Source organism: Protopterus annectens, chromosome 8.part0 (assembly GCF_019279795.1).
Source record: "Protopterus annectens isolate FY-2018-M chromosome 8.part0, PAN1.0, whole genome shotgun sequence".
NCBI lineage: Eukaryota > Metazoa > Chordata > Ceratodontiformes > Protopteridae > Protopterus > Protopterus annectens.
In genome coordinates, this window is record NC_056741.1 from 762035847 (window position 1) to 762062641 (window position 26795).

General features: G+C 38.5%; 1 protein-coding gene across 1 annotated transcript in view; it reads right to left on the reverse strand.

The window, feature by feature from the left end:
- CDC14A (cell division cycle 14A) overlaps nt 1-26795 on the reverse strand; it is a 1552589-nt gene that overhangs the window by 87259 nt on the left and 1438535 nt on the right. The window contains exon 17 of the mRNA XM_044080231.1: nt 6890-7018. Coding sequence (XP_043936166.1) covers nt 6890-7018 — 129 coding nt within the window. The remainder of the gene's footprint in view (nt 1-6889; nt 7019-26795) is intronic.

The window sequence follows — 26795 nt, forward strand, 5'->3', positions numbered from 1 at the left end:
TAATGTATGTAGAATCTCTTCCCTCTTGTTTTTAGGATCTGCATAGAAAATAGGGACACTGATGGCTTGATGCAAAGTAAATTATTCATCACCCTTGTGCATAAAAGAGGGGACTGTGCATAAAGTAAGCCTCTCTCTCTACGAGTAACCAGACAGGGCTCTCCCATCACAAGAGACTGCAAATCAGATTGCTCTTCTTGCAAATGTCAGAAGACGAAGAGGAGGAGCAGCTTTCCAACTTATGAACATTAGATCAGCCCGAGAGGCAAAAGTTCAAAGGGTGACATGGTTAGTTTTTCTAGTACAAAACTGAGATTCTCAGGGAAGAGGAACCAGTCTATGAGGACTCGGGTGTAAAACTCCTTTTAAAGACTGTGACAGAGAAGAAAGAGGGGATCCGTAGACAGACGTGTGTAAGATGAACTATTATGAAAGCATAAGATAGGCAAGAGGATAGTAATTCATACAAATATTCAAGCACCAGTGGTACAAAATCCCTGTTGGATCCCTTGGTTATTGCTTAGGTCCCTACTAGAAAACCTCTTCCACTTGCAAATATATGATTTTCTGTTAGCAGCTTGTCTTGCCTCCTCCAGTACCTGATGCACAGCCTCATTAAACAAGTGCCTAAAACGTATTAAAAATTGAATCATCCAGATAGCTAGTTGAAGTGGTTTCCTGTTGAGTTGTATCAAAACTTCCCCTTGTCCTGTGAGAGCAGATCCAGTCTGTGAGGAAAGTTGGGGTAACTGCCATTGGCCAATTCCATAAGAAGGAAGAACCAATTCTGACTGGACCAAAAGGCAGTCACCACAATGATTTTTGGAGTATCCTTATGAATCTTTGGAATTACCCTGCATATCCCTGGAAAGGGGGAAAATGCATACAGCAACATCCCTGACCAGAGGAAAAGAAAGAGCATCTGTTTTCCAAGCCTGCTTGCAGGATGTTCTGGAACAGCATTTATTTGTTTGTTTCGAAAGGAGACAAAATGATCTGTTAGATGTGTTAAATTCATCTAAGTCAACTCTTGGAAGACCTCTGCATGAGTTTCCACCCACTAGGGAGTGCCATGGATCAGCTCAGCTTGCCTGCCAATATGTTTTGCACTGACAGTATGTAAAAAGCTTTAAGACTTGAGGAGTGCTGAAAAGCTAACTCCTAAGCAATCACTGTAAGCTGGCACAGAGGAAATTATTTGGTACTTCCCTGTATATACCACATGACAATGGTACTGTGTCATGATCTGTAAGGGACATGGGACCCATAGATGATGCAGAGATTTTATGGCATGAATCAGTGCCAACATTCCTTTTAATATTGAAGTGCTTTGATCTGTCTGAATTGTCCCACAGATATCGCGCTTTCACTACTACTGGAATTGCCACCAAACAAAATCTGAGGCATCAGTCTGCACAAATTGTGTTGGGATCAGTCGAAAAAAGGGAGACCTATATTTTGAACCACTTGACCTCCCCACTAATACAGTTCTGACTTGAAGTCAGAAGATTGAAATCTGAAAATCCCAAGGATGAGAATGTCGGCTCCACGGACTTTTTAGGTACCACTGCATCTTTTTCATATGTAACCTGGCAAAGGGAATCAAGAAAATCATGGATGACATAAGGTATAATATCCTGAGAAACTCTGTCAGTAGCTTGAGACTGGAGGGAAAAGTTCAGGAAGATTTCCAGATACAAATCCACTTTCTCTTCAGGAAGGAAAGCCTTTTGAGACACAGTGTCTGCAATGCAACATAGAAAGGCAAAACTGTGTGAGGCAGAAGGATGGACTTTTGCAGATTTACATAGACTCCCAGGTTTTGCAAAAGGGAAGATACAAACTCCTGATAATGGGTAAAAGACACTACACAAGGAAAATTCAGATACCTTGCAATCTGCAGAGGGCCGCTACAGGGGCTAAACTTCTGGTTGCATACCCAGACAAGACTTTTTAATATTGTGACTGAAGCAGAAGCCCTAGATACAGTGTCAGCATAATCATACACAGTTTTAATGCGTTTAGTGAACTGATGCAAGTTATCCACAATCTGATTCAAGTATGACCTGCTTTCAGGGGATTGGGAAGTAGAAAACTCTCTTGAACTATTAGCACATTTAAACATAAACTTCCACATACAGCCCAGATCTAGGTCTATTCTAAGATGAGAAAAAGGAGATTTGTTAGCTTGAGAGACTTTTTATATATGCCTTTTTAGGTACAGACAGCTACGAGTCAGGAGCATTGCAGGCAGCATTAAAAGTATCCTCCAAGGCTATCAAAATAGAAGGAAAGGGGTGCAGGATATGGGGCTTCCTGGTCTAATAAATCATAACATCTATCCAGTTCAGGGAGAACATTAACCTGATCAAGAAAAAAACACTAAGCATGGAGACAACTGTGGAAAGAGAGAAAGTGCAAATTTTCCAATTTAGATTCACTGTCTACTGAATTAGAGTCTTGTACTTATGAACCCCTCAAGGTGACAATACCTATATGACCCCCTCAAGGTAAAAATACCCAGTCTCTGTCAACATCAGAATAATCTGAACAAATATTTTCCTCCTCCTCAAGAGCAGAGGAATAATAAATAGGATGAGACATTTGACACCCAAAACAAAATACCTTCAAACAACCTCCTGGCTAAGGTAACATCATCAGTTTTATCACAGCAATTATGTCTTTACTGTCAGAATGATTAATTTTCCGTTTCTTTTTCCCAGTAACATTTCTGGATAAAGATTTAGAAGGAAAAGGTACATCACATCTTGGGTAAGGGGTCGCTATCTTTCCCTGGCTATGTGAGGGAGACCTTCCCTGGGCGTTTCCAGGACCTAAATTGGATGGTTCTCCTGTGCCTGTATTAGACACTGAAATAACCAAAGCGGATGTGTCTGACCCATGGTCAATAATGACCGGATAGGCTACAGCAGAGGGATTTGAGGAAATCAGCAAGTGGTCTAAGTAACCACAATGGCAACTGCAGAGTTGCCTGCTAATGGCTGAGGCACTGTCTGAGCCTGTACAACAGGCAAGGTCTTGTGTTTTAGCTGCTTTTTCTTTTTAGGTATGTTGGAGGAAGAAATAGCAGAACCAGGGAAAGTATCCATGCTGTAAGCTGGAAAAGAAGTCCAACTGACAGTTGGATACACTAGAGGGGTCTGTTGGAAGGCATGTTGTCACTTAGTTCATATAAACAGTACTCTAGCCTTCCCTAAACTTTCAAAGACCAACACAGACAAGCAGTACACAATCAAGACTTGCAGAAACTGTACCCTTTAGTAAACTGCCACAAATAATAAAATAAAGTTGGCAGTCCTGAAGGGTACACAAGCATCTAAAGTACAACACACTCTTTGTACAAATACAAAATTCAGATAAAGACTCTAATTAGCTTACAAATTCATGTAAACTAAAGCTCTAGAGTTTAAACTTACAATGAATTCGTACAAAGCAAGTACTAGTCTAAAACATCAGTAATCAAGGAGTGTCTACTGATGTTCCTTAAAAGCCAGTTTTCTTAAAGTCATATACTCTACAATTTAGATAAAAACTAAGTACAAATGACAAATATACAAATTCCAGAAAAACTAGTATGCTGACTGCTGTTCCTGTAGAGTCTCAGAGATGCATACACATGAAGCAGCAAGAAAGTACTGAATATTTTTAGTCACTTTGGCTGTACATATAGCTCTTTCCAAAAGGGCTGAGTAATTGTGGATGAAATTAAAGCTTTAGGAAGCTGTCCAGTTGCTGTATCCTTGCCAGGATACATAAGCTAATGCAGCAGTGACAATGATTATCATTTGGATCTGATCACTGTGCACCACTGAAAACAGATGCACTAAAAGGAGGATCCAGTGAACTCTTATCCATTGAAATACCTTCCTGCTCAGTTACCATTTGTGTGCCAGAGACATACGCCTGTTCATGGAGTCTACCAGTATTCTGTCTTTTCCTAGGAGAAGGGTACAAGAATACCCTTTGAACTGGTGTGGAATAGGCTACCATACCTCCTATTTGTTTCAGTACTATTTGACTACTGTCTTCATCAAAATTATGTCCCTAGTAGAATGAACGGAGTAAAAGCCTTAAACATCAATAACAGTGATCCTAACTATCCAATAGTAATGTGAAGTATGTTTCTTCTGAGTCAAGGTATCTTAAATTTTGTGAGAACCTACACCACATAATCCAACTTAACAATATGAATAATCCAACATTAGAACATGTGTGGAGATTGGCGAAGGAAGAAAAAACAAACTTAATGGTAGGCTGAGTTACTGTGACCCCAAATCAGTCCTTTAAGAGCAAGTAAAACCAGAGCTACTCGACTTAAAGATGCAACTCATTTGCAGTGTCTCTTCAACCGACAAAATCTTTTGCATGCATAACCACTTATTGGAAACCACTGGGTGGCATGAAAAAACAGCAAGCAGAGCCAGGATAAATTAATTGTTGAAATTTTTTGCCTCCCTCTCACCCACTGCACTTCATTATTACTGGCCTGAAACACCTTTACCTGTCCATGCTGGGTCTTTTCGGTGGTTGGCCTCCATTCCTCTGGACTTAATCCAGTGTGTGCGTGTGTGTGTGTGTGTGTGGGTGTGTGCTGGGATCGGTCACAGAGGCTTGGTTCATCTGTGCATTTGCCCTTTTTTTTTTTAAACTTGTACCTTATCCACTTGTACTGTTCCTCCCTCCATTGTGTGGATACATGTATTAGCCTGGGGACAGGCATGCAATGAAGACATGTGGTGTATCGCCCTACCACTGCAGCATTTCAGCCTTATCTCCACCCTTTAACCCCCCTTATAGGAACATCAACTGTGTGCCATCCCTAGCCTCCAGTAGAGATTGACACTGTCAGCACCAACAGACTTGGCCACTCACCCTGGGATAGTAATGCCCATCCTTCACTTGCTACTCCATCAGTCGCCTGAGCAGCTAATCGAAACCAGGATGCCTAAGTCATAGTCAAGGCTTCAATCACTCTACGCCACCGGAGCTGCACAATAAATTGTGAAAATTGATAAATGTGTTACAATACAAGACAGAAGAACTATTTCTAAAGAATGCCTGCAGGGTAAAAATTCTGAAAACCATAGTAAGAATTTAGCACTGGCTCCCAAAATCTGCATCCTTGAGTTGGTTGCAGTGTCCTAACTTTGGCTTTGCCCAGAGTGATGGATACGAGCTGAGTGAAACATCTGCTACCCCTGAAGTGTTTGACATTTATGGATAAATCGAATATGGAGAGAACTTACAAAGGCAAAAAGAATGAGTTACTCTAATGACACAGGGATTTTGCTCTTGATTACAGTACTAATAACTGGAGTTCACTTTTGCATCCACTATATCAAAAGGCAAGATATTGGCAGAGATGGAACTGTGCTTTTGATAGCTAGACTGCACATCCTGAATGGTATGTGCAACACCTAGGTCTGACACTGGCAGCACCTTAGACTGTACAGGAGGAAGAGCATACATACACTTCAGCCTTTCTGGGCACACTACATATGGAGGTGGGGGATGTAGCTAAAATCAAAAATACACCCTCCCAAAATCTCCCAGGCTGTACTGGTGTTCAACTTTCCCAGTCAGAACAACAGAATGAAAAATACACTTTAAAAACACATTAGACTGACTTTAAAATCCTAAAAAGTACAAACACACAACAGAAAATGTTGAAATAATGCCAACTCTCTCTCATAAAACATAGTTAACAGACTAAATTAATTTGAACATTGATTTTAAATGAGGAACAACCCCACTACTGCACCTCCATCCCCTACTCCATATGCATGATAACCCCTAAACTGCACAACCTCTGGGAGGACGAGATATTTTGCAGGCCCAAGCAGTTTAACCAACTCAACTGTTTTTGCAGACATCAATAGGTCTATGTGCAATACAAGATGAAGATGTGAACACAAAGATTTAACAGGCAAGTGGGGTAAACTTTGTTGCCTAAAACAATATTTTTGCATTTGATGGTGAATAGGAAAACTACAAGAACAAAAAAAAAAAAAAAAGATTTGTATCCATCAGTTGCAAGAAATGGTTGCTATCCAATGAATGTATGGAACATAATTTAACTGCTTTACAATTAACAAAAATGTTTAAAAATGTAATCAAAGCATAACAAAAACTTTCAGAAGTACATTAAACTTAACCTAAAAACAGCTACTCCAGAAATGTAAACATTAATTTTAACCTTATGAAAATAGCTACTTCAAAACTTCAGGCACAGTGCTATTCAAACCAAAAAGAAATTGCACTGCTGATAATCTAGCATTATAAAAATACTACCTTCATAGTATGTTATTTTATGACTGCACAGACCATACTACATCTATCTTTTTGAATTGGTACCATGTAATTTCTAAAATGTTCCAAATCCTATCAGAGAGGATGATGCATGTTTCCCCATGATTACTTTATGGGACAGAAACAACCGCATCACTTGCTCACACCAAACATGTGAAGCTGCAAAGATGCCTCTGCTGTATCACAGCAAAGTTCAAGTCACAAACAGGTGCCTGACAACATTAACTGACCTGGCTGTTTCCTGCGATGTAACACTTAGTGTTCATTTTTTTTTTTTTTTAACTTACAGTACCAGTTCTAAGCTACAGGAATGCCTTTTCCCATTTTTACCTCAAAGCCCTGGCAAATACCTCATTTGAAGGATACAAGTCCTACTGTTTACAGACATTTGTTCCCATTATAAGCACTCTTACAGGGGCAGGGTGGATTGCTAGGCAGAGTTTTTACTGGCTAATAAAGGGTACAAGGGTCATTTAACTTAATACAGACAATTGTGTATTGTACCCCCCCCCCCCCAAAAAAAAAAAGGAAAATGCATTACACAGGAAAAAATACATACCTTTTGAAGTTAGAGTTTGCAGATGTTGGGCTTCTATTTATTCTTTTTGCAGTGGGAGAACTCACTACTGGAACCTTGGATGATTTTAGGGGAGACATTGAACCCTGAATGCCAGTTGATGACACAACTCTGTAAAACAAATCAGTCTGTTATTAAATACAGTCCTATACATTTCAGAAAAAAATCAGTTTCTGCCTTCAATGCCAAACAAAACATGCAGAGTGTGTGTGTGTGTGTGTGTGTGTGTGTGTGTGTGTGTGTGTGTGTGTGTGTGTGTGTGTGTGTGTGTGTGTGTGTGTGTGTGTTTCTTTGTATGTACTAATCATTCTTAACTGGTTCTACAGTCTAGCTCTTGATGGCTCATCTCTGTCTAGTTCCACAACATCAGTAGTGTTTAGTGTTAAAAAGGAGATTAAGACAATGAAGGAATATGAAATAACACACTGCAAGCAAGTTTGCTGTTCTAATCACTCTATTGATAGGGGCCAGATGTACAGTAGTTCTGTTTTCCCTCAAAATGATGGACTAAAAAAGATTTATTAGACTGAATTAGAAGCCAACTATCACTTTCCTTTCCAACCCACAGGATATTTGGCACATTAAGAGGAAGTACATGCAGAAATGCACATCTGGCACATTATGTACATGCACAAGCAGAACTGTGCATGTACATGTAAGCACATTAAGGGGGGAAGTACTCAGTTTCCAGACAAAACTACTAATGCTTAAAAAGCTGTGGCATACGTTCTGTTTAAAACTTAAGCAAAGTGTTCAAATTTTGTGGAAGCTTCATCAACCAAAGCAAGAGTCTGTCATGACGAGAAAGTCCTTCTACCCTGTACAGCTTATATATCATGATCCATCAAATGCATCCAAAGAAGTTTTGATCCTACTCTGTTCTTCCCTGATCAGAACCGTCTTGATATAATGTTCCCTTTGGACTACACCTATCTAAATACCTTACTCAAGTTAGAGAAAAAAAAAAGATTCTTAATCAAAAACATCTCTGGCTTAGTCAATCTAAGCTACCCTGAACATGTTAAAAGCTTTCGTCTTCTACTCCAGGTCATACAAAATGCTGATTCAACCTCTTATACTGTGATAGAACCAACAATCCTAAGTAAATACCCATGCTAAAAGACCTTCGCATCCATCACTGAATTAATACTGCCTGCAGCTACGATCAGTTTCTGACCTAATGCATGACAGGTTTGGAAGAGAATCCCCTTAGATATCAAACCCAGCAACCCCTCAACTATTTTCAAACAAGTCTCGATGACTGGATGGGCAACTTGTAAATTCATACCAGAAGTTTGCAGCGATACTCATTTATACAAGGGAAACAAGCATATTCCCATTAATGCCCAGGTAAATTAGCTAAGCTTTAATATCTCTCTGGCCTTAAGCTTAGTGCCAGATCATGAACCTATGAACTATTATGGAAGACCTGCTAAGTAGCTTGGAACTGATGCATGCACACAGGGACAGAACTCTAGTAATTGAGAATACTGGGCATGAATTTGCCAGAAGAAATTCAAGAAATTTTGGACTGCCAAATACTTTCAATTGCGATACAAACAGACAAGAGCATGGACCAGGACTAAGCAAGGCTGTCACAAAGCTCAACATATGTAATGAACGTGTGGATCCACAGTTTAATGTGTATAATGACATAGGGTTGAAAGCTCACAAATCTGAACAATGACTCTGGATTCAAAGCCCACAAATGCATGCACTGCCTTGGTGCTCAAAGCCTACAAAAGTGTGCAGTGATACACGGTCCACTGCTTACAAATCTGTGCGATGAATCTGGGGTTAAAACTCTAAGTGTGAAATGACTTTTGTGAATGTGTTCATGGACTTTGGATACAACACAAATATATGTAATGATAGGTCTGTGTGACAGCTACAAGAGCTGCAGTTGTGAACCATGGAATAATTTAAACAACAATGAATGAACCTAAAAGTTCACTGAATGCTGTCAATTGGTGCTTTCTTTCAAATTTATTTTGTACAGAGGGACAAACTCCATGTAACCTCACAACCCAGTAGTTACACATACTAACTCAGAAATGACCATACATCAGAAAAAAGTATCTACAAATACCCATTTTTGCATATTTAGTCTTGCTATCCAGGACTCGCACTCACAAGATACTGAAGTTCTTCTATTCCCTGGGCCATGGATACCACTTCTACTATTTAAAAAAAAAAATAATAATAATATGCAACTCCACAAGTGGAAGTTGGATCAGAAGGTGCCATCCTTTAAGTTTAGATAATCACTTTATATTATCACTATTTATTGAAAAATACATAGTAAGCACAAACAAAACCAAATGACCCTGTTTTGGTGGCTTAGTAAATGATAAATGTCAAGCAGAGCTCCAACCAACTCCTCCACACCTTCCACGAATGGCTCAATGGCTCCTACACCTGCTCACAATAGGGCCATTCAATCTGTTGTACAAGAGACCGGCATCCCCGTGCTAGATGAGAGCGCTAAGGCCCTAATTCATACATGCCCAGGTAGCCCAGCTAACCCATTTATTCCTAAACGGCAAGAGGTGGGTGGCAGGTAGACAATCTACTTGCTGGTCCTGAAGAGCAGCCAATCCCTGCCCACAGGGAGTACACCTCTGCATGTTCATTTGACTATGTACATAACTACAGAGTCATGTCACAGGCTTGTGCTCTATAGTTACAATACCTACTGCTCCCACTAGAAGTCAGCCAAGTGATGAGTCAGAACTACTCCTCTTCCTCCAGGAGGGATGAGCTGCCAATATCTGCTCACTCCTATCCTCCTTGGCCAGCTCTATGAGGCACCCGAGCCAGTAAGCAAACCTATGGTTGCCTGGGTCATAGTCAGGGCTTTCTCTCTCTATGCTCACTGTAGTTTCAGTCAACTCTTGAAAGTATTTTTTTACATTCCACCTGACCCCTCCATACCCCCAACACAAACTCAAAACTGTTCTCCCTAGCTTCCATGCACACCCATTCTTGAATCCCCGAATAACTTCTTGCCAGGTCCAAATGACTGTGACCCTTCCCTGAATGGGCTTCATTACTCCTTGGGAAGTCTAACTCCACAGTACACAGTGCTTAGGCCCAGGGAACAAGGTATTCAGGCAGGAGCACTAAGTGTGGACCCTGGGAGCTGTCGCTTTGGCACAGGCTTATCAAAGTCTCTAGTTGTGGAAATAGCTACTAAAATGTCAGTACTTTGTGACTGCCTCCTCATGTCCTGTGAGGCTCTTGTTCTCCACTAGTGGTCTCAGAAGCATAGCTGCCTTGCCTCCTCACCCCATGGCATAGGAGGGATGGACACTGGCTACTTCATCCTATCCCCCCAGTCAACCCTAAGAGAGGAATGAGTCTTCTAGAATTCGTGTCACTCACAGCACAAATGGATATACTGTCTCTATTCCATTGGACTAAACTTTTGAAATTATTTGAGACTGCTTATTGTGTAGCTTGCAATCGAGTCCACCACCAACATATTGACAGCTTGAAAGGAAACACTATGCGTCTCGATTATGAAAAATTAGTAAGGTGGTCTTCTGCCACTGCTCATTGGTTTGCTTCGCACATTTGTCTGCTGTTAAATACTATTTTGGTTTTGTCTGGAATAGTGCTGTTGCCTACACTGCTATTTTCACTGGTGGCAAATTATGAAGTTCAGGAGATATAACAAGAGAAAGAGCAGGAAACATTATGAAAATAATTTCAAGGGACAGAAGGAACATAGTAATATAGTGCACAGTCTAAGTGAGAAAAATCTGTGTTACTGTATGCTGTAATTAAATCAATAGTGTACTGCTACCAACTCCCAGATATTGAGCTGACCAATTTATTTTACTGAACTGCACACATTTTAATACTAAACTTATTATGGTCTGCATTGGTGAAATAAGTGCTGAATATGCACACTTGGCTGCTTCTTCCTGACTAAATTTTCTGTGAGATGATCATGTTCTTAATGTTACCTATTCACTAAACTGTGACAAACACCTAGATAAACATCAGTGAATCAAAACTAGCCTCTCTGGGATAACTTTACACATGATGCTTTGCAAATATTGGGCTACCACAGTCTGCAGAGGAACTGCCTGAGACATACCAGCACTATAAATTAAATAAATCCAAATGTAACACAAAGTTAGACCTATGTGTTTCAGTAGCTCTGATGAGTTAACATTGTACTAAGTCTTCAGACATGCTATAAACATGCATCTTTCTTCACAGTGACAGTAATGAGTGGTTTCAATCTGTGACTGCTGTTACCAGTACTACGTGCTAAATACTTATTTCCACATGTGTTTGTGCAAGACTTTTCCCCATCATTCAGCTAAATTCAGAAGTCCATGTTTCTCCACAGAAATGCCTTGCTAAGGTCTTCTAGTTGGCAATGTTCTAGGAAGTTTGCTAGTCATTTAAAGACTGGTATGTGTACTCGCATTTTAATCTCTCTACAGCTTTCCTAATATCTGATAAAATGACTACAAACAAGGAGTCCTGGCATTCAGACTACCACCTAAAGCAGTGTGACTAGATTTAATATCTAAAAATGAACTGGAACCTGTAAAATTTAGACTGTCTAATTTTGGTACATTGTTGGTCTTTCTTCATCTGAAGGACAAGGCGAATCCCAGTGTACAATGAGTCAAGAGCCAAAAATTGTTGTTGTTCCCATAGCCATATTAGCCTTCTAAGTAGTCCAGTAAAATTGATGGAGAAATGCCTATAACAACAGGAGAACTCTGGATACAGTTAATCCTGGTTAGCACTGCCACTTAAAATGTTGACTTTACCTTGACAAGACCATGAACTGGTTTACTAACAGGAGCTGAAGATGCAGTTTAAATATTGTGATGGAGAAACCTAGACTCCTGAAAGGTGGAGTTCCATAGGGCGTTATTTGGGTTCCTTTATATTTTAATCTCTGGATGACATCACTCTTTCTCCATAATAAAATCAGTCAATTATTTAGATAATGTTTTAAGTTGCTAAAATAATTACATACAGTCAAGACTGACAGATCATGCAAAAATATCTGAATGAATAATGGCCTTTCTATTCACAGTGAATCTTTTACCTTTGGCAAAGGCCATTATAGTCCACATACCCTGAATTGCAGGGGAAGCAATACAGTAGACCTTTGGTTAATTACAGACAACTACTGCCTCTACTATTCTTCAGTGGTCCAACAGAGCAAATATGTGTAAAATGCATATTAGCAAGATAAGACACCTGCTAAAAATTCTGATAAGCAGAATTACTCCCAACATATTTCCATTTTTTAAAAGTTTAAGAAGGTCCTATTTGTATAAAACTGTTCCTTTTTGGTCTCCAGTGGAGGGTGCAGTGGTGTCAAATGGTATGTCATAGCACACAAAGCTGATTCAGGGATTTTCATATCACATATGATACTTGATTAAAAATTAAATTTGTTCTCTATTATAGAAGAGGTAAGGGAGACTATATGTTTACCTTTCATCACAAAAAGTTGAAAAATAATACTTTGCAACTACTCTACACTAAATAAATTCTCTGAGTGTGGCAGCTTACATAGTATGGGGAACATATTTTAGGAGGAAAGTACAGTTGTGTAAAATCTTACAATAACAGTAGCTGTCCTTCTCTCCATTGTTGTAGTATTCCTTACAATAGAATCCCCTGCCATAGGATGCCCGACATCTGGCCAATATACCAAAGCCTACAAGTTGCTAAGGGTATGCCATACATCACATGTATGCTCCCCACACATGCCTTAGAGCATAAAGATGATGTCCAGATGTACTGTCCTCAGAACTGACAGCCCCAGTAGAGCGCTAGCCTAAGAATGAGATGGTGACACAGACATCCAGAGTAACAAATGGCCAGGGGGGGGGGTGACGGAGTGAATACTGCAACAGTGAAGAGAAGGGCATCTAATGTTATGGTAAGATCGTATCCAACTGTACTAATATCCTTCCATTTCACTGCTGCAGTATGCTTTACAAAAGGACGAGTGCAAAAGCTCAGGAAAAAGAGAGGGAGGAGGATGGACCAGCAGAGCTCTCTACAAACCCATGAAAAATGGCCCTAGATATCATATCCAACTGATACTGCTTGGTAAAGGTATGGACAGAAGTCCAGATATCTACCCTCAAGGATATGGTTAGTATTCAAACCCTAGAAAAAAGCAGCAGAAGAAGCCACAGCCTTAGAACAGTGAGCCTTAACAGAAAAAGGAAGGCTCTTGCCATGAAACGTGCTAAAACTCAGTTATGATTTCTTAATCAAATGTTTCTTTATTCACACCTTGTGTTCTTTGATGCTGTTGGCCCTCATGCAATCTAGATTTCTTTTAAGTACAGTACAATATGGCCTACTTTTCTACCCTTTACATTTTAAATGAAGGCAGTAATAGCTCAGAAAGAGAAATCTTAATGAAAAGCTAGAAGAGGAAAAGCAAAAAAGCAGCACTTCTTTGATGTGTTGAAAAGTGTTTTTTTTTTCTTTTTAATATGTTTACACACTGAACGAGACTGCTAATTTGTATGTTAACTGTGCATTTTTATATTTTGTATCATGAGTAACTGTACTGTTACCTTAATGCCCTGGGGACATGGCTGAAAACAGTCCTCAGGCCAGTTTGCTTACCCAGTTAAACTGAATAATAGAACCAGTCTTATAGAAGAATTCTCACTAGGTGATGCATCATTTGACCAGCCTCATCATTCACAGTCTGAAGCTCTTTACAGCCCACTTTCTCTAAGATTTGACTAAAACTTTCGGCAATCATATTAATGAAGATTAACTGGAGGATTCAGTAGTAGAAACAGTTGCATGAAGAGCAACTGGAAATCTCTGTAGAACCATTCAGCAGGCATCTTAGTACCACAGCTGAAGAACAACTGCTAATTCTTGCCTATCAGGTAAGAAGCTGTACTGTTATTTTGCATGGGCAAATGGATCTGCCATCATGTACCAGACAGTCAAAAATGCCTGCTAATTCAAAACTTATTGCATATAAAGATGTGCTACTTTGTCTGACATCCTTGACTGGGTATACACATGATGAAATTGCAATGGAAGGATCACAGCTTTAATCACCTACAGCTTATCACTATGCAACAGACCAGAGCAATAAGTACTTTTCATGGTTCACAAATATTTAGAATTTTCTAACAAAGTATGCTGATTTTGCTTAACCTTAAGTGTAAAGCACAGAGGACACACTGATTATCTGATATATGAAGTTTCCTCAATCACATCAAGGGATATACAAATTGGCTTTAAAGAAATAATGGCAGTGAAAAAAAAAAAATATATATATATATATATATATATATATATATATATACACACATACATACACACACATACACACACAGTCAAATAGAATAGGGACTGCTCAACGTTTCTGTAAAAATGTCAGTGGCTATGTACTCCGCTTCAACTGAAGTGTCATATAATTGAAGATTAACCAAATTATTCAGATCAGTTAACGAAAATTTGCATAGCATTATATTTGCCAATTGAAAGAAGAAAATAATACAGCTTTATTCTCTGCCTTTCTGTGAATTAAACATGCTACCTAACTATGCAAAAATGTCACAGTCAGCTAAATTAAACAGTGATGCAAATAAATACCTGTATGCAGTGGCGGCTGGTGACATCAAAATCAAAGGGGGCTGTAGGAGATAGCCGAATGGGTGGGGTCAATGGGAAGGGGTGCGGACAACTAGAAAGGGGAGAAGCTATGCTCAAAACCACAAAAACTAAAATAATTAAATATGCTGCCCTGGGTGCCAAACCCTCATTATGAGAGTCCAATCAAGACAAATGTAAAAGAATAAAAATATTTCAATGCATTGGCTGCTTGACAACTTACTTAATATCTAGATGGAAACAAAAAGGTTGTGAGGCATGAAAAAATAAATTACTTTTTAAATTCATTACTGGAATGCCAGTCAAAATCAAGTATAAGAAAAACATGCAGCACTCAACCCAAACCGCTTCTCCTTGCACTGCATTATAATTTATATTCAGCTTTATTAAAGTACCAAGTAACATGCTGAAAGTAGCAATCTCTGTGATGCCCCCCACTTGTAAAAATGCTGCCTGACAACTATCTACTTGTTTCATGGGGAAAACATGATTAAAGTAAAAAATTAATAGCAAACAAGCTCAAGATACATTGCTAAAAGGATTACTGTACAGGTTATTGACCACACATGAATGGCATTCAGTTTAGTTTACAGGTAAAGCCCTCCGAGATCACTGGAAGTCTCCAAGTGTAATGAGCTTCTTAAAATAATGTAATCCTGTCCTTTATTACAAATACTGTCGTATGCATTTCAATACCCAACGCTTATACATTAGCTAGTTATGTATTCTCTGCATGGCAACAGAAAGGCTTCAATGTTGACAATTCTTTAACAGTATGCTTATTAAAGCTTACTTGCATGTTATGTTCTCAGACAAGCTTACCTGATAGTCATTAAAGCATTGCTACTTAAAACACAGAGCAACAGGCACTGAGTAAGAAGCATAAATCAACAGTACCAAAATATGACAGAAACCAGACCATTCTGCAAAACCAAGAACAGATGAAAAGCCAACGTAGTACTTGTGTCTACCTTGGATGGGGGGATACTCTGCACATTTACACTGCACAACTGTTCCTTGTCTTGCTTGGACACATCCAGAGTCACTACATGGGGGAGTGGGGTGCAAGTAGTATGTCACAATTTGAAATGTCTCTGGCTAACTGATGGCCCTGACACATTTGTCATACCTCACCCTCTGAGCAAAGCCATACACAGAAGTGGGACAAAGGTCCAAAAATAAGGACAATTTTTAAATATTGCTCTTATAAACTTAGAAAGATAATAGAACAGTAGGTCTTGCATTAGTATGAATTTTCTGAAGGATATGAAATCTGAAACTCAAATGTCTGTCATTATTTTCTAACTTGAGTCTTTCATGATTTACCACTAATTTGCCAAAAAAACAATTTTATGAAAAATGGACCAAAAATGTGATGCAAAAATATAAAATAGCCACACAATACAGCTGGGAACCTGTCAAAGAAGGGACACTTTTTTAATAATAGTACTGCTAACTTGAGCAGCTGACAAAATAAAAGAATCTACATGCATTTCTGAGTAATCCATAACTCAGATTATTACAGTTATTTCTAAATTGTAAACCCTCCATGTTTTCTTCCAAAATTGCTATTTTGCGGAGGGATTATTAGGGGAACAGCAACATTTTGAGGCAAATTTGGGGACAGTTGAGAGGTTTGGCTATGCCTAATTCCATAAAGCAATTTATTTGCATGTACCTCTCAACCTGTTAATGCAATAAATCTGGACAAGGCCAAATATATTGGGGGAACATAAACAGTACAAATAATCGACCCACTTGAAGGAAATCAGGCTCTGCTCTTGGAAACACCAAAAACTTTAATAATCCACAAGGAGAAAGAGAACTTTTAACGCTAACAATCACAATACGTTTTCGATTTGTGGTCTTCTTCAGAAAGTGAAAATCAGAGTGATATTGGCACTGGTACAACCCTCTTTTATACCCAGAAACACACAATAATTAATCTATTAACCAATTAATCCTTATATAATGCTCAAATCTTAACCTCAAAAAGAAACTATTATGAGGGCAATTTTTCAACACTAATAACCTCTTACATGAAAACATAATTTATGCATAAATTTCTAAACTAACTTTAAAAAACCTAAAATTCTTAATATGACAAATAAGTATATGAATACTTAATAATTTGTATCCATTTAATTGAATTTTCCAATATTTCAACCACATCCAAGCATATTTGGCGCCATCTGGTGTTGTAAGTGAATATTAACCTCCACAATACCATTATATATATTGCAAAGCTAAAAACACATTTACTATTTAATGAAATATATGAAATAAGTTATTAAATATTATTACAATGTTAAAAAAAATATTATTTCAATAATAAATAAATTACTTATATAACATGTATATCTTTCATACAATTAGTTAATTGATCAGTTGATTCAATTCTAAATTTACATATTCAATAAAAACTATAATAAATAATCTATACTAAAATTAATATAATAAATCATGTCGCTACTATAATATTCATCTAAACATATAACACATAACTTGTAAATATTAAGAAATGTAAAAAAAATATATATATATATATATATATATATATATATAAAACATAACATTATGCACATAAAGGAATGTATATCAAATGTTAAAATGATGGAGTAAGAAAAAGTGTTACAATTCACTTAAAACACATGATAAATGCTCCATCATAAATATATAAATTATCAATAAGCAAAAATGGGGAATTATTGCACATATAAAAACTAAAACCTTGTGAAACCAAAAAAATTCAACATTTAAGAATAATTTTTCAAAGCCATAATACTATAATTTCGCTGCTCTCATTTTCAGCACTGGTGTGATGGAAATAATATCATTGAGGCCTGGGGACTTATTGGCTTCAAGAGTTAATTGCCAAATCAATTCTTTATACTCAATTGATGTCTCCCAAAGGCCCCCTCTGATATCCTTATCCACCACTTCCAACACAAAAAAATTGAATAATGCTCTCGGACAACTTGCTTTATGCCTACACAAAGCATTATTCACACAATTAGTTTTAATCTCATAATTGTGTTCATAAATTCTATTCTTGAGTTTTCTTTCAGACTTTCCTACGTAGAAAGCTTCACATATTTTGCATAAAGCAATATAAACAATACCTTTAGTTTCACAATTAGCAAAGCATTTGCTCTCAATAAACATATCACGACTTGGTACATAAATTGTATTTTTTGTTAGAATGAATGAGCATTGAGAACACCTACCACATTTATATGTGCCTATCTTTCCAGATTTTACCACTCCTACTTGACCTTTACTCTCTAAAATAGATTTTAAGCATCTCCTTTTCCATATGTACATCTCAATGGTTGTTGAAACAAACACCTGAGATCAGATAAATTCCCAAATCGTGACCATTCTTCCAAAATATTCCTGATTTTTACAGCTTGGCCACTATAATCAATGTTCAAATTGCCTTCCAATTCAGTCCCTTTTTGTAAAGTTTTAACTTCCCAACCTTTGCCTAGGCCTAAAATAGGTTTGAATTTTGATTCCCTACCTTGCTTAACTTCTTCAATTGTACTAATAAGATCTGAGGGATAATTTCTTTCTTTAAACATTTTAAAGAACAATAAGCATTCTTCATGGAAATCACTAGCTCTTACATACTGCCCTTTTACCACACTCTTTTTCTGATAATAAGGGTGAGCACTGTTATAGGACAAATATGAATTTGAAAATGTATCTTTCCTAAATATTTTAGAAAAGAAACCGGTTTCTCCTTTCCCAATATATACATCCAGATATCTAAGAGCTACTTTGTCCATCTGGTATGTAAATTTCAAAAAATCTGTTGACTGAGATATATAGTTGAAAAATGCTTTAAAATCATCCTCGGAGCCAATCCACAAGAAACACATCATCTAAAAAGCGTTGATACAATTTCCAACAATGCTTAAAAGGGGAATTAATAATATATTTTTCTTCCCATGCTCCTAGAATGATATTAGTATAAGTTGGGGCGCATCTAGCACCCATAGCAATTCCTTGTATCTGTTTAAAGAATTCCCCTTCATAATAAATAAAATTATTAGTTAACACAAGGTCCATCAAAGTAATAATCAAATAAAAATCATTATTGTTATATTTGCCATGATTAAGTAAGGCTTCCTCAAACCACTTCATACCCTCAGCATGTGGGATGGAAGAGAACAGGTCAACAAAATCAATAGTTATAAAAATTACTTCTTTCATAAATACTTCAGATGTTAAATTAACTAAAAGTGACCATGAATCTTTAACTGCATTACCTGACAAAGATAGATCCTTCAATTTTCTATCAAGTCACTTGGCTATAGGCGCTGTCACTGAATTAGCAGAGGCAACTATTGGCCTCATAGGTGGATTATTCATATTCTTATGCACCTTAGGCACTCCAAAAATGATGGGGGTCATTGGTTTTTCCACTTCTAAAAACTTATACAACTGAATGTCAATAGAACCTTCCAATAACAGATCATTTAAAACCATCATCACCTTCCTATTACCGATATTAACCTCATTTAAGGAAGCTCTAACATATTTTGTTTCATCATTCAAGAGATCCATCATTTTGGCTTCATATGTCATTTGATCCATGATTACCGTCCCCCCACCTTTATCTGGTTTACACACTCTAATGCTGGTATCATTGCTTAATCTTTTAAGTAGCAAGTTTTCTTCCTTAGTCATATTGTAACCAATCTTATCTTTGGATAATTCCATCCTAATTTTTCTTTCCATCAGTGATTCAAAGTTTTTCAACTGGGGGTGAAGGGGTGGATTAAATGTGCTTTTTCGTCTTAATTCATTATTTATTTTAGCACATTGTTGTCCTTGGAATAAAATTTCGAAGTTTTTCTTCCTCAAAAATAACTAAATCAATCAATAACCTAGTGAGGTCCACTTTCCTATTAGGGACAAACTTAAAACCCTTCGAAAATAAAGAAAACCAACTCTCATCAATGTCCAAATGGCTATAATTAAAAATATTATAACCATTGAAATTCCAAACACAGCCATCTACCTTTATAGTTTTATGACTAACATCACTATCCAGTGCACCTTCATATCCTTCTACCAATGCATCTGTTCTTTGCTGTGGCTTTGATTGTAATTCTGATTGGGGAACCCCATAGGTCATCCACGCCCCCTCCCCCCTGATAGTTTTTTTGAAAATTATTATTTTGTTGATAATTTCTGATTCTTTCTGACCTTCTTAATTGAGGGAATTCAGTATCATCTTCCACATCAATGAAAATATCATTATCGATCACAGTTTCGCTCCTATTCCGTACATCATCATTCCACTCATGATCATATTCAAAGGAATTCTTAAACTTATATGGCCTTGGTTTAGGGTAACAAACATTATCTTTATATTCCTGTATGTCCCTATCCAATTTTTTTACATTTCCTTTCAAATATATTCCTAATACTATTTTCTATCTTTCTAAGCATTTCATGATACTTTTTTTGACTATCTTCCATAGAAAAAAGTAAATCATTTATAATACAATCATTCAACTTATCTATTTTGCTTTGTAAAACCTCCATTTCCCTTTCATTTTCACTAATTAAATCTCTTAAAATGTCTAAACCGCATCTATTAAAGATGCTCAACAGTTCTTTATGCAGCTCACCTCCTTCCTTCACTCTGTTTGGATATTTAAAATTCTAAGTCCTTTTGGGACTATATCCAAACTGATACATTCTTTTAAATATATATTTTCTAGTTCAAGATTCTTAAATCTAAACAATAATTCATCTAACAATTTGACATTAGATTCATAGGTAAGGTTAATATCACTTACATTCACCAGATGTGCTTTCTTATCCTTAAAATTAAATTTCATATGTAAAACATCCTTATAGTCCTTGGTGTACCTCGGTGCTTTATTTTTAAAGTTCACTGAGGTTTCCCCTTCATCGCGAATAGTAAAAGCATTCCCTTTATCACCTTCCTGGGGCTGGTTAATGCTGGCAGTTCCACCTAGCCTTTTAGCAATGGCAGTACCTCTTTGCGTGAGCGCTGCCTCTAAACTGGGATTGTCAATGTTCCTAAAAATCGAGGGAACATCTTTATCGGCTGAATGCGACACTTTTCCATCCTTTGACTTCCCTCCAGAGGAAGAAGAACCTGATGTACTCGCTCCTACAACGTCATTTTCGCTCCACATAAACGCTTCCTGGTTACATGGTAGGTCAGACGATGACATCATGGGTGAGTGGTACCTCAGCGATAGCAGCTCGATGAGCTGCGTTAGTTGGTCAGTTAACCTGTCCATTCTTTCTTCTTTAACACCAACTCCTAGTGTGGATTCGGTTCCTGGCACGCCCTCCTCCAATTCCATCACGTAAAACTAATACAAAGAAATGCTGGGATCAAGTGTAAAGACAAACTTTACAAATAATCGACCCACTTGAAGGAAATCAGGCTCTGCTCTTGGAAACACCAAATACTTTAATAATCCACAAGGAGAAAGAGAACTTTTAACGCTAACAATCACAATACGTAACAAACAGTACTAAAAATTGCTCTTGTATAAACTGAGACAGTTGACAGAACAGGTCTTACTTCAGCATGCATTTTTCTGAAGGTTATAAAGTCTGAAACTCAGTGTCATTATTTAGTGACTTAATTCCTAAATGATTTTCCAGAAAACCACAAATATTATGAGGAACAAACCAAAAATAAGAAGCAAAAATATATTCATTCTGTGAAAATCTGGACAGTTGGAAGGTATAGTTCAGCTGGGGCTGTCCGAGTTTGCCGCCCTTCCCCCTCACAAAATCATGGTCGAATGGAGCCCTCCCCCCTGCAGCCATTCCAATGATCCATTACTTGGTTATTTCACTCCATTTACCATAAACACTAATGTGCATACTGCTTTACTTCTATGATGATCTGGATTTCATTTGAAAGTTTTATTTTACATTTTACAGCACAAACACTAAGATATCTGCTAAACAAAGCAACGCAGTCTCACAATGAAAACAGGCTTGGCATTAAAAACTTCTCTGCCCTTGAAACGCACATTCAATGAAACAGCATTGAAACCCACATTCAAAGAAAATACATTTTGCCAGTGGCAGATAAAGATTAACTTTGGGCTGTTTTCAAATCATAGGCCCCTTGCACACGAAACATACATGTGCTCTTTGATGCGCCTTCCTGATTCTACTAAATTATATTCCTTGTACAATACAGTACAGTTGTCACACAGCATTTTACATTTATTTTGAACATTTTTCCAGTAAACAATGAAACAAAATGCATGCACCAGTGACAAAACTACCCAATTCAGAACATTTCCATCATAAAAGTCTACTCAACCTTCTACAATCCCACCAGTATCAGTAAGTATGCACAATTTCTGATGTAGTAAAAGTCATTAAATAATTCCACATTAAAGAAATCTGTAACAGTAAAGAGGTTGCTGCTAGCAAACAACTTTATATGTCACTGTTTATTCATCTGCAAATAAAGTGCCTGTTGCCCTTGAGGAATAAATTGCCTATGTTGCATGCATTAAAAAAAAATAAGCTAGTAATATCACAATAGGGACTGTATGGCAAACTGATAACAGGTTCATAGTTACTACTCTAGGTATCTTTGCCAAAAAGGACTGCAGCATCCACCCACTTTACAACACAGTACAGTATCAGCAATGCATCTACTGTGGGAGTAGAACCCATAGCCTTCTGCATCAAAAGCAAGTACACTACCTGTTGTGCTATTAATGCAAGCAGACTCAGAATAAGCAGCACTAAAGTTTTGTTCTCCTGCAGCTCTCAGCTCCTTGTAAAATCTACTCAACACGCAGTTGTATCTCTGAACTTTGCAGCACAAGAAATCTGGAAAAAGCTGAAATTTATTGGGGGGGGGGGACAACCAGGGACACATTTTAAACATTGCTTGTATAATGTTGGAAAGTTGCTAGAATAAAATGCTGTGTTACCACCATACATTTCACTGCCACGTCTTTAACCCAGGGGACCCTGTGCAAAACAGAGAAACATACCACTATGCCAAATCAGCTGTTTTGTAAAAAGAGAGGAAGACAAACTTAAATGGCTACCATTTAGTGAATTCAGTTCTCAGCAAAGCTGTCAACCTCTTGGCACAAAACACCTGAACAAAGCCAATAATGGGGGGAATACAGCCCCCAAACATATTCAGTGAATTCAGTTCTCACTATAGCTCTCAACCTCTTAGCAAAAAACATGTGGACAAAGCCAGTAATGGGGGGGGGGGGTACAGCCCCCAAACATTCAATGAATACAGTTCTCACCATGGATAACTCTCAAGCACAAATACCTGGACAAAGCCAATAATGGGGGAATACAGTCCCAAAAATAGGGACAAATTTCAAATATCCATGTTATAAACTTAGACAACTGCTAGAACAATTTTGTGTTACCATGTACTTTATGAAGAATATGAAGTCTGAAATTCAAACGCCTGTTAGTTTTTTTACACATTTAACCAGTAAACTAGTCTGACTTGGAAAAAAAGAATTTTCAGCAGAGCAGAGAGAAATGCCAATCGCAACTTTGCAAGATGAGACAACATGCAGACACCACACAGAAGACACCCCAGCCAATAATCAAATCAGAGAACCTGTAGCTGTTAGGCAACAATGCTACCAGTGCACCCCACTACACTACAGACTTTACAAGGAAAAATGTAGATACAGAAACCACAGATTTAATGAGGAACAGAACAAATATAAGGCAAAAATCTGCAAGTTTTTTTTTTTTTTTTTAGAAATGGTGGTGGATAGAGAATTCAGGTCCTTGCCACCTGCATCCAAGGTACACGGTTCAAGCCCGAGTATCTCTATCCACCACCATTTGCTCTCTCAAGTATATAGTAACTGGGGCATTTCACACACACACACCCCTGATGACCTGATGCGTCTCACCCAGCGACCAAACACCTAAATCCAGCCAGCGACCTGACTTAATCCAAGCAGCAAAACCACCCGAGCAATGCAGCGACCTGAAGCAGCAAAAACCACCCGCAACACGGATCAATCCAGCCAGCGACCAAAACTTGCTGCACCTACCTCCTGACTGAGCCCGCGCAATGAATGTCCCACGAGAGCAGCTCACCTCTCTCAGTCCTGATTGGATCTACCTGTAGGCGAAGCAGTCCAGACCACCTCTTCTGTGCAGTCGTCCCCGCATTGATTCCTGGGTGCATTTGCAGCAATGATTGCTGGGTACCTGTCTATCTCTATCTGGACTGCTGATAAAGGCAGTCTGGACTCGTGCTTTTTTTTTTTTCCATTTTTTTTTTTTAGTTTTAAAGATTTTTTTTTTCTGGCAATCCGATACCACAAGCCTGTATGGACTCCTGTATCAACCATTCTTGTCAGTCCATTCCATGGGCCCACAAACCCTTCGATGAAGTACTTTCACAGATCTCAGGTGTAAGTGGCCCCTATAATCTGCTGCCTGTGTTTCTCCTCCATTCTGTCCTTCCTATTCTTTACACCCCTTCACATCTCCTCTTTTCTCTTCTGGTCTCAGAGGAGAACAGCTTTAGCTCCCATAGTCTCTTGTTATACCTCTTCCATTCCATGCAGCCTTCTGGAGACTTTCCTCTGGACTCCTCCGAGCAGCTTGATATCCTTTCCTTGTATGGCCTTCAGAACTATACACAGTACACAAGTTGCAACCTGAAAAGGGCCTAGAATAGGAGAAGGATTATCTCTACTTCCAGATTTTGGCTCACAGAAGACAAAAACCCAGAAAACTGCTGGAAGCTGCCAATGTCCTTCCACTCTGCTTCTGGCAGTCCAATCCAACTGTGATCCACAATCCCAGATCCTTTTGTTACTCTTGTTCAATCCTCTCATATGATGCTTCTCACCAGGGATGTTGTGGCCTAAATGCAGTACTTTGGATTTGTATATACTGAATGCAACTGCTACCTTTAGCCAATTTGGTCAGCCATTTGAACTCTTTCCTTAGACTCTTCCACCCATCATCACTGTTGCCCCTAATTTTGTGCTATCCATGAAGAAGTTGATCCTATTTTCTCTTCTCTTAAATGTGTTGGAAATTATCACAACAGACTGCACTAAACCTAGGACCACCCTCTGTAGCACTCTCCACAAGTCAGTTTCATTATTATTGGCACCATCCCTCTTGTCCACAACCAGGAAGCAATCCAATCTCAGTCATGATCTTAACACATCCTCTTCACTTTTCCTGACAGCATCCTCTGCAGGATCAAGTCAAAGCCTCAATGACGTCTAGACAGAATGCATCCATTAGTACCTCCCTTTCAAAATTCTCCTGTAAACCAGTCATAAAACTGGATCAGGTTTGTCAGACACCTCCTTCTGGCCATGGAGGACATGTTGAGTGTTGCTCTGGAGACGGTCATCCTTCAAAAAAAAGCGGTCATCCTTTTCATCAAGATCCTCTGCGACTTTCCTTGTTATATTGGTTAGATTAAAAGACTGCAGTTCACTAGATGTTTCCTACTCTCCACCTTGTACATGACGTTGTACGATAGTAGTTATTTTCCAGTCCTCGTGTACTTTCTTATGGGCCGGTGATCTACTGAAAATCTTGGTCAGGAGACCTGCCAGCTCATTGTTCAACCCGTGTCTCCAGTCTTTCTAGTTACTATTTACTTAAAGAAGCATTTGTTCATCCTCAATCTCTTCTTTTAACTCCCTTTCAGTTTTGTTCCTTTCCTGCTCTTACCTCCTTTGCAGCTCTTCAATTTGCCCGAATTGTACTGTGGCTCCTCTACCTCATGCGTAGACGTTTTTTTGCCACAACTAATGGCTTCATCTTCTTGTGCAGCCACCTTGTTGTCGCAACTCTTCCTCAAACCTTTGTCTAGAACTGTACTACATCACTCACCCATTTCCATAGCTTGCTTTTACTCCCTTAATCTGTTACCATTCTCCTAATTCACCTTCCTTGTTCAAAATAACCCATTCCTCTAAAATATCACAACATTCATTTTTTATGGGTGTGTTCTTACCCTCCCAACTCTAAATTACAAAGTGCAAAATCACTGATGGCACCTTCAGATGGACATCCTTGACACCCTCCTCTAGCTTAGGTCTACATTCAGTATTCTGCCCTTTTAGGTACAGTCCCACACCAGTTAGCTAAATGCCTCATTGTCAAAGACTTAAATCAGCTTCTTCTCCCTCTCTACACTTGAGCTTGGTATGGGAAAAAGTCATCTCTCCCCATAACTTGTCAAAGACATGTACACTGGGACCCACAAACTGTTCAATTCAAAATCATGGATAAAAAATACAAGCAAGAACAAAAGTATAGTTGTGTACACTTACCATAAATGTAGATGTTAGAGTGTATTCATTTGTTGCAGTCATTACACTTGGGTTATCCTGCTGGCAGGCTACCCTCAGTCGGCCTGAATTCCAAAGTCTAGGTCGGGCGTCGGTTGCGGTCACCTCTTCCCTGACGTCAGTGCGTCAGGGGTATAAAAGATGCAGCCAACACCCTTTTCTTCAGTTTTTCTTGCCCGAGATGTCAGGTGCCCCCAAAAGGGTAGGCTGAAAATATGCCAATAAAACATGCATGCACCAAAATATATTATACCTTCATCTACAAGCAAATACACAACATAGGTTGTAAAGATTAGAGAAGTACAGATAAGTTCCAGCAAAGATATGGGGGATGGTGGGTGGGTAACCTGGACTGCAACAGTGAATACACTCGAACATCTACATTTATGGTAAGTGTACACAACTGTACTATGTTCTTCGTATTTCACTGTTGTAGCCATTACACTTGGGTTGAATCCCAAAGCTATGGCTGGGGCTAAATAGCATTAGGAGCGGCTATGAGGCCCTGCAAAACTGCAGTGGCAAAGCCTGCCCTGGATTTAGAGTAGAGTGGTGAATGATAGCGCTTTGTAAAGATGTGCACTGAACTCCAGGTGGCAGCCTCTAAAATGCCTTTGGTTGCTACTCCCCTGAGGAAGGCTGCTGAAGTGGCTGCTGCTCTGGTTGAATGTGGCCTAATGACCTTAGGTACTGGCTTGCCATGTTGTGAATAGCAGAAACGAATGCAGTGGCCCATCCAGTTTGAAATATTCTGCTTTGAGATAGCCTTTCCTTGTGATCCTACAACATATGCCACTAGTAGTTGCTCTGTCTTTCTGAAAGCTTTGGTTCTGTTCAAGTAGAAGCGCAGCTGTCTGTGCATGTCCAAAGAATGCAGAATTCTCTCCCCCTTATTC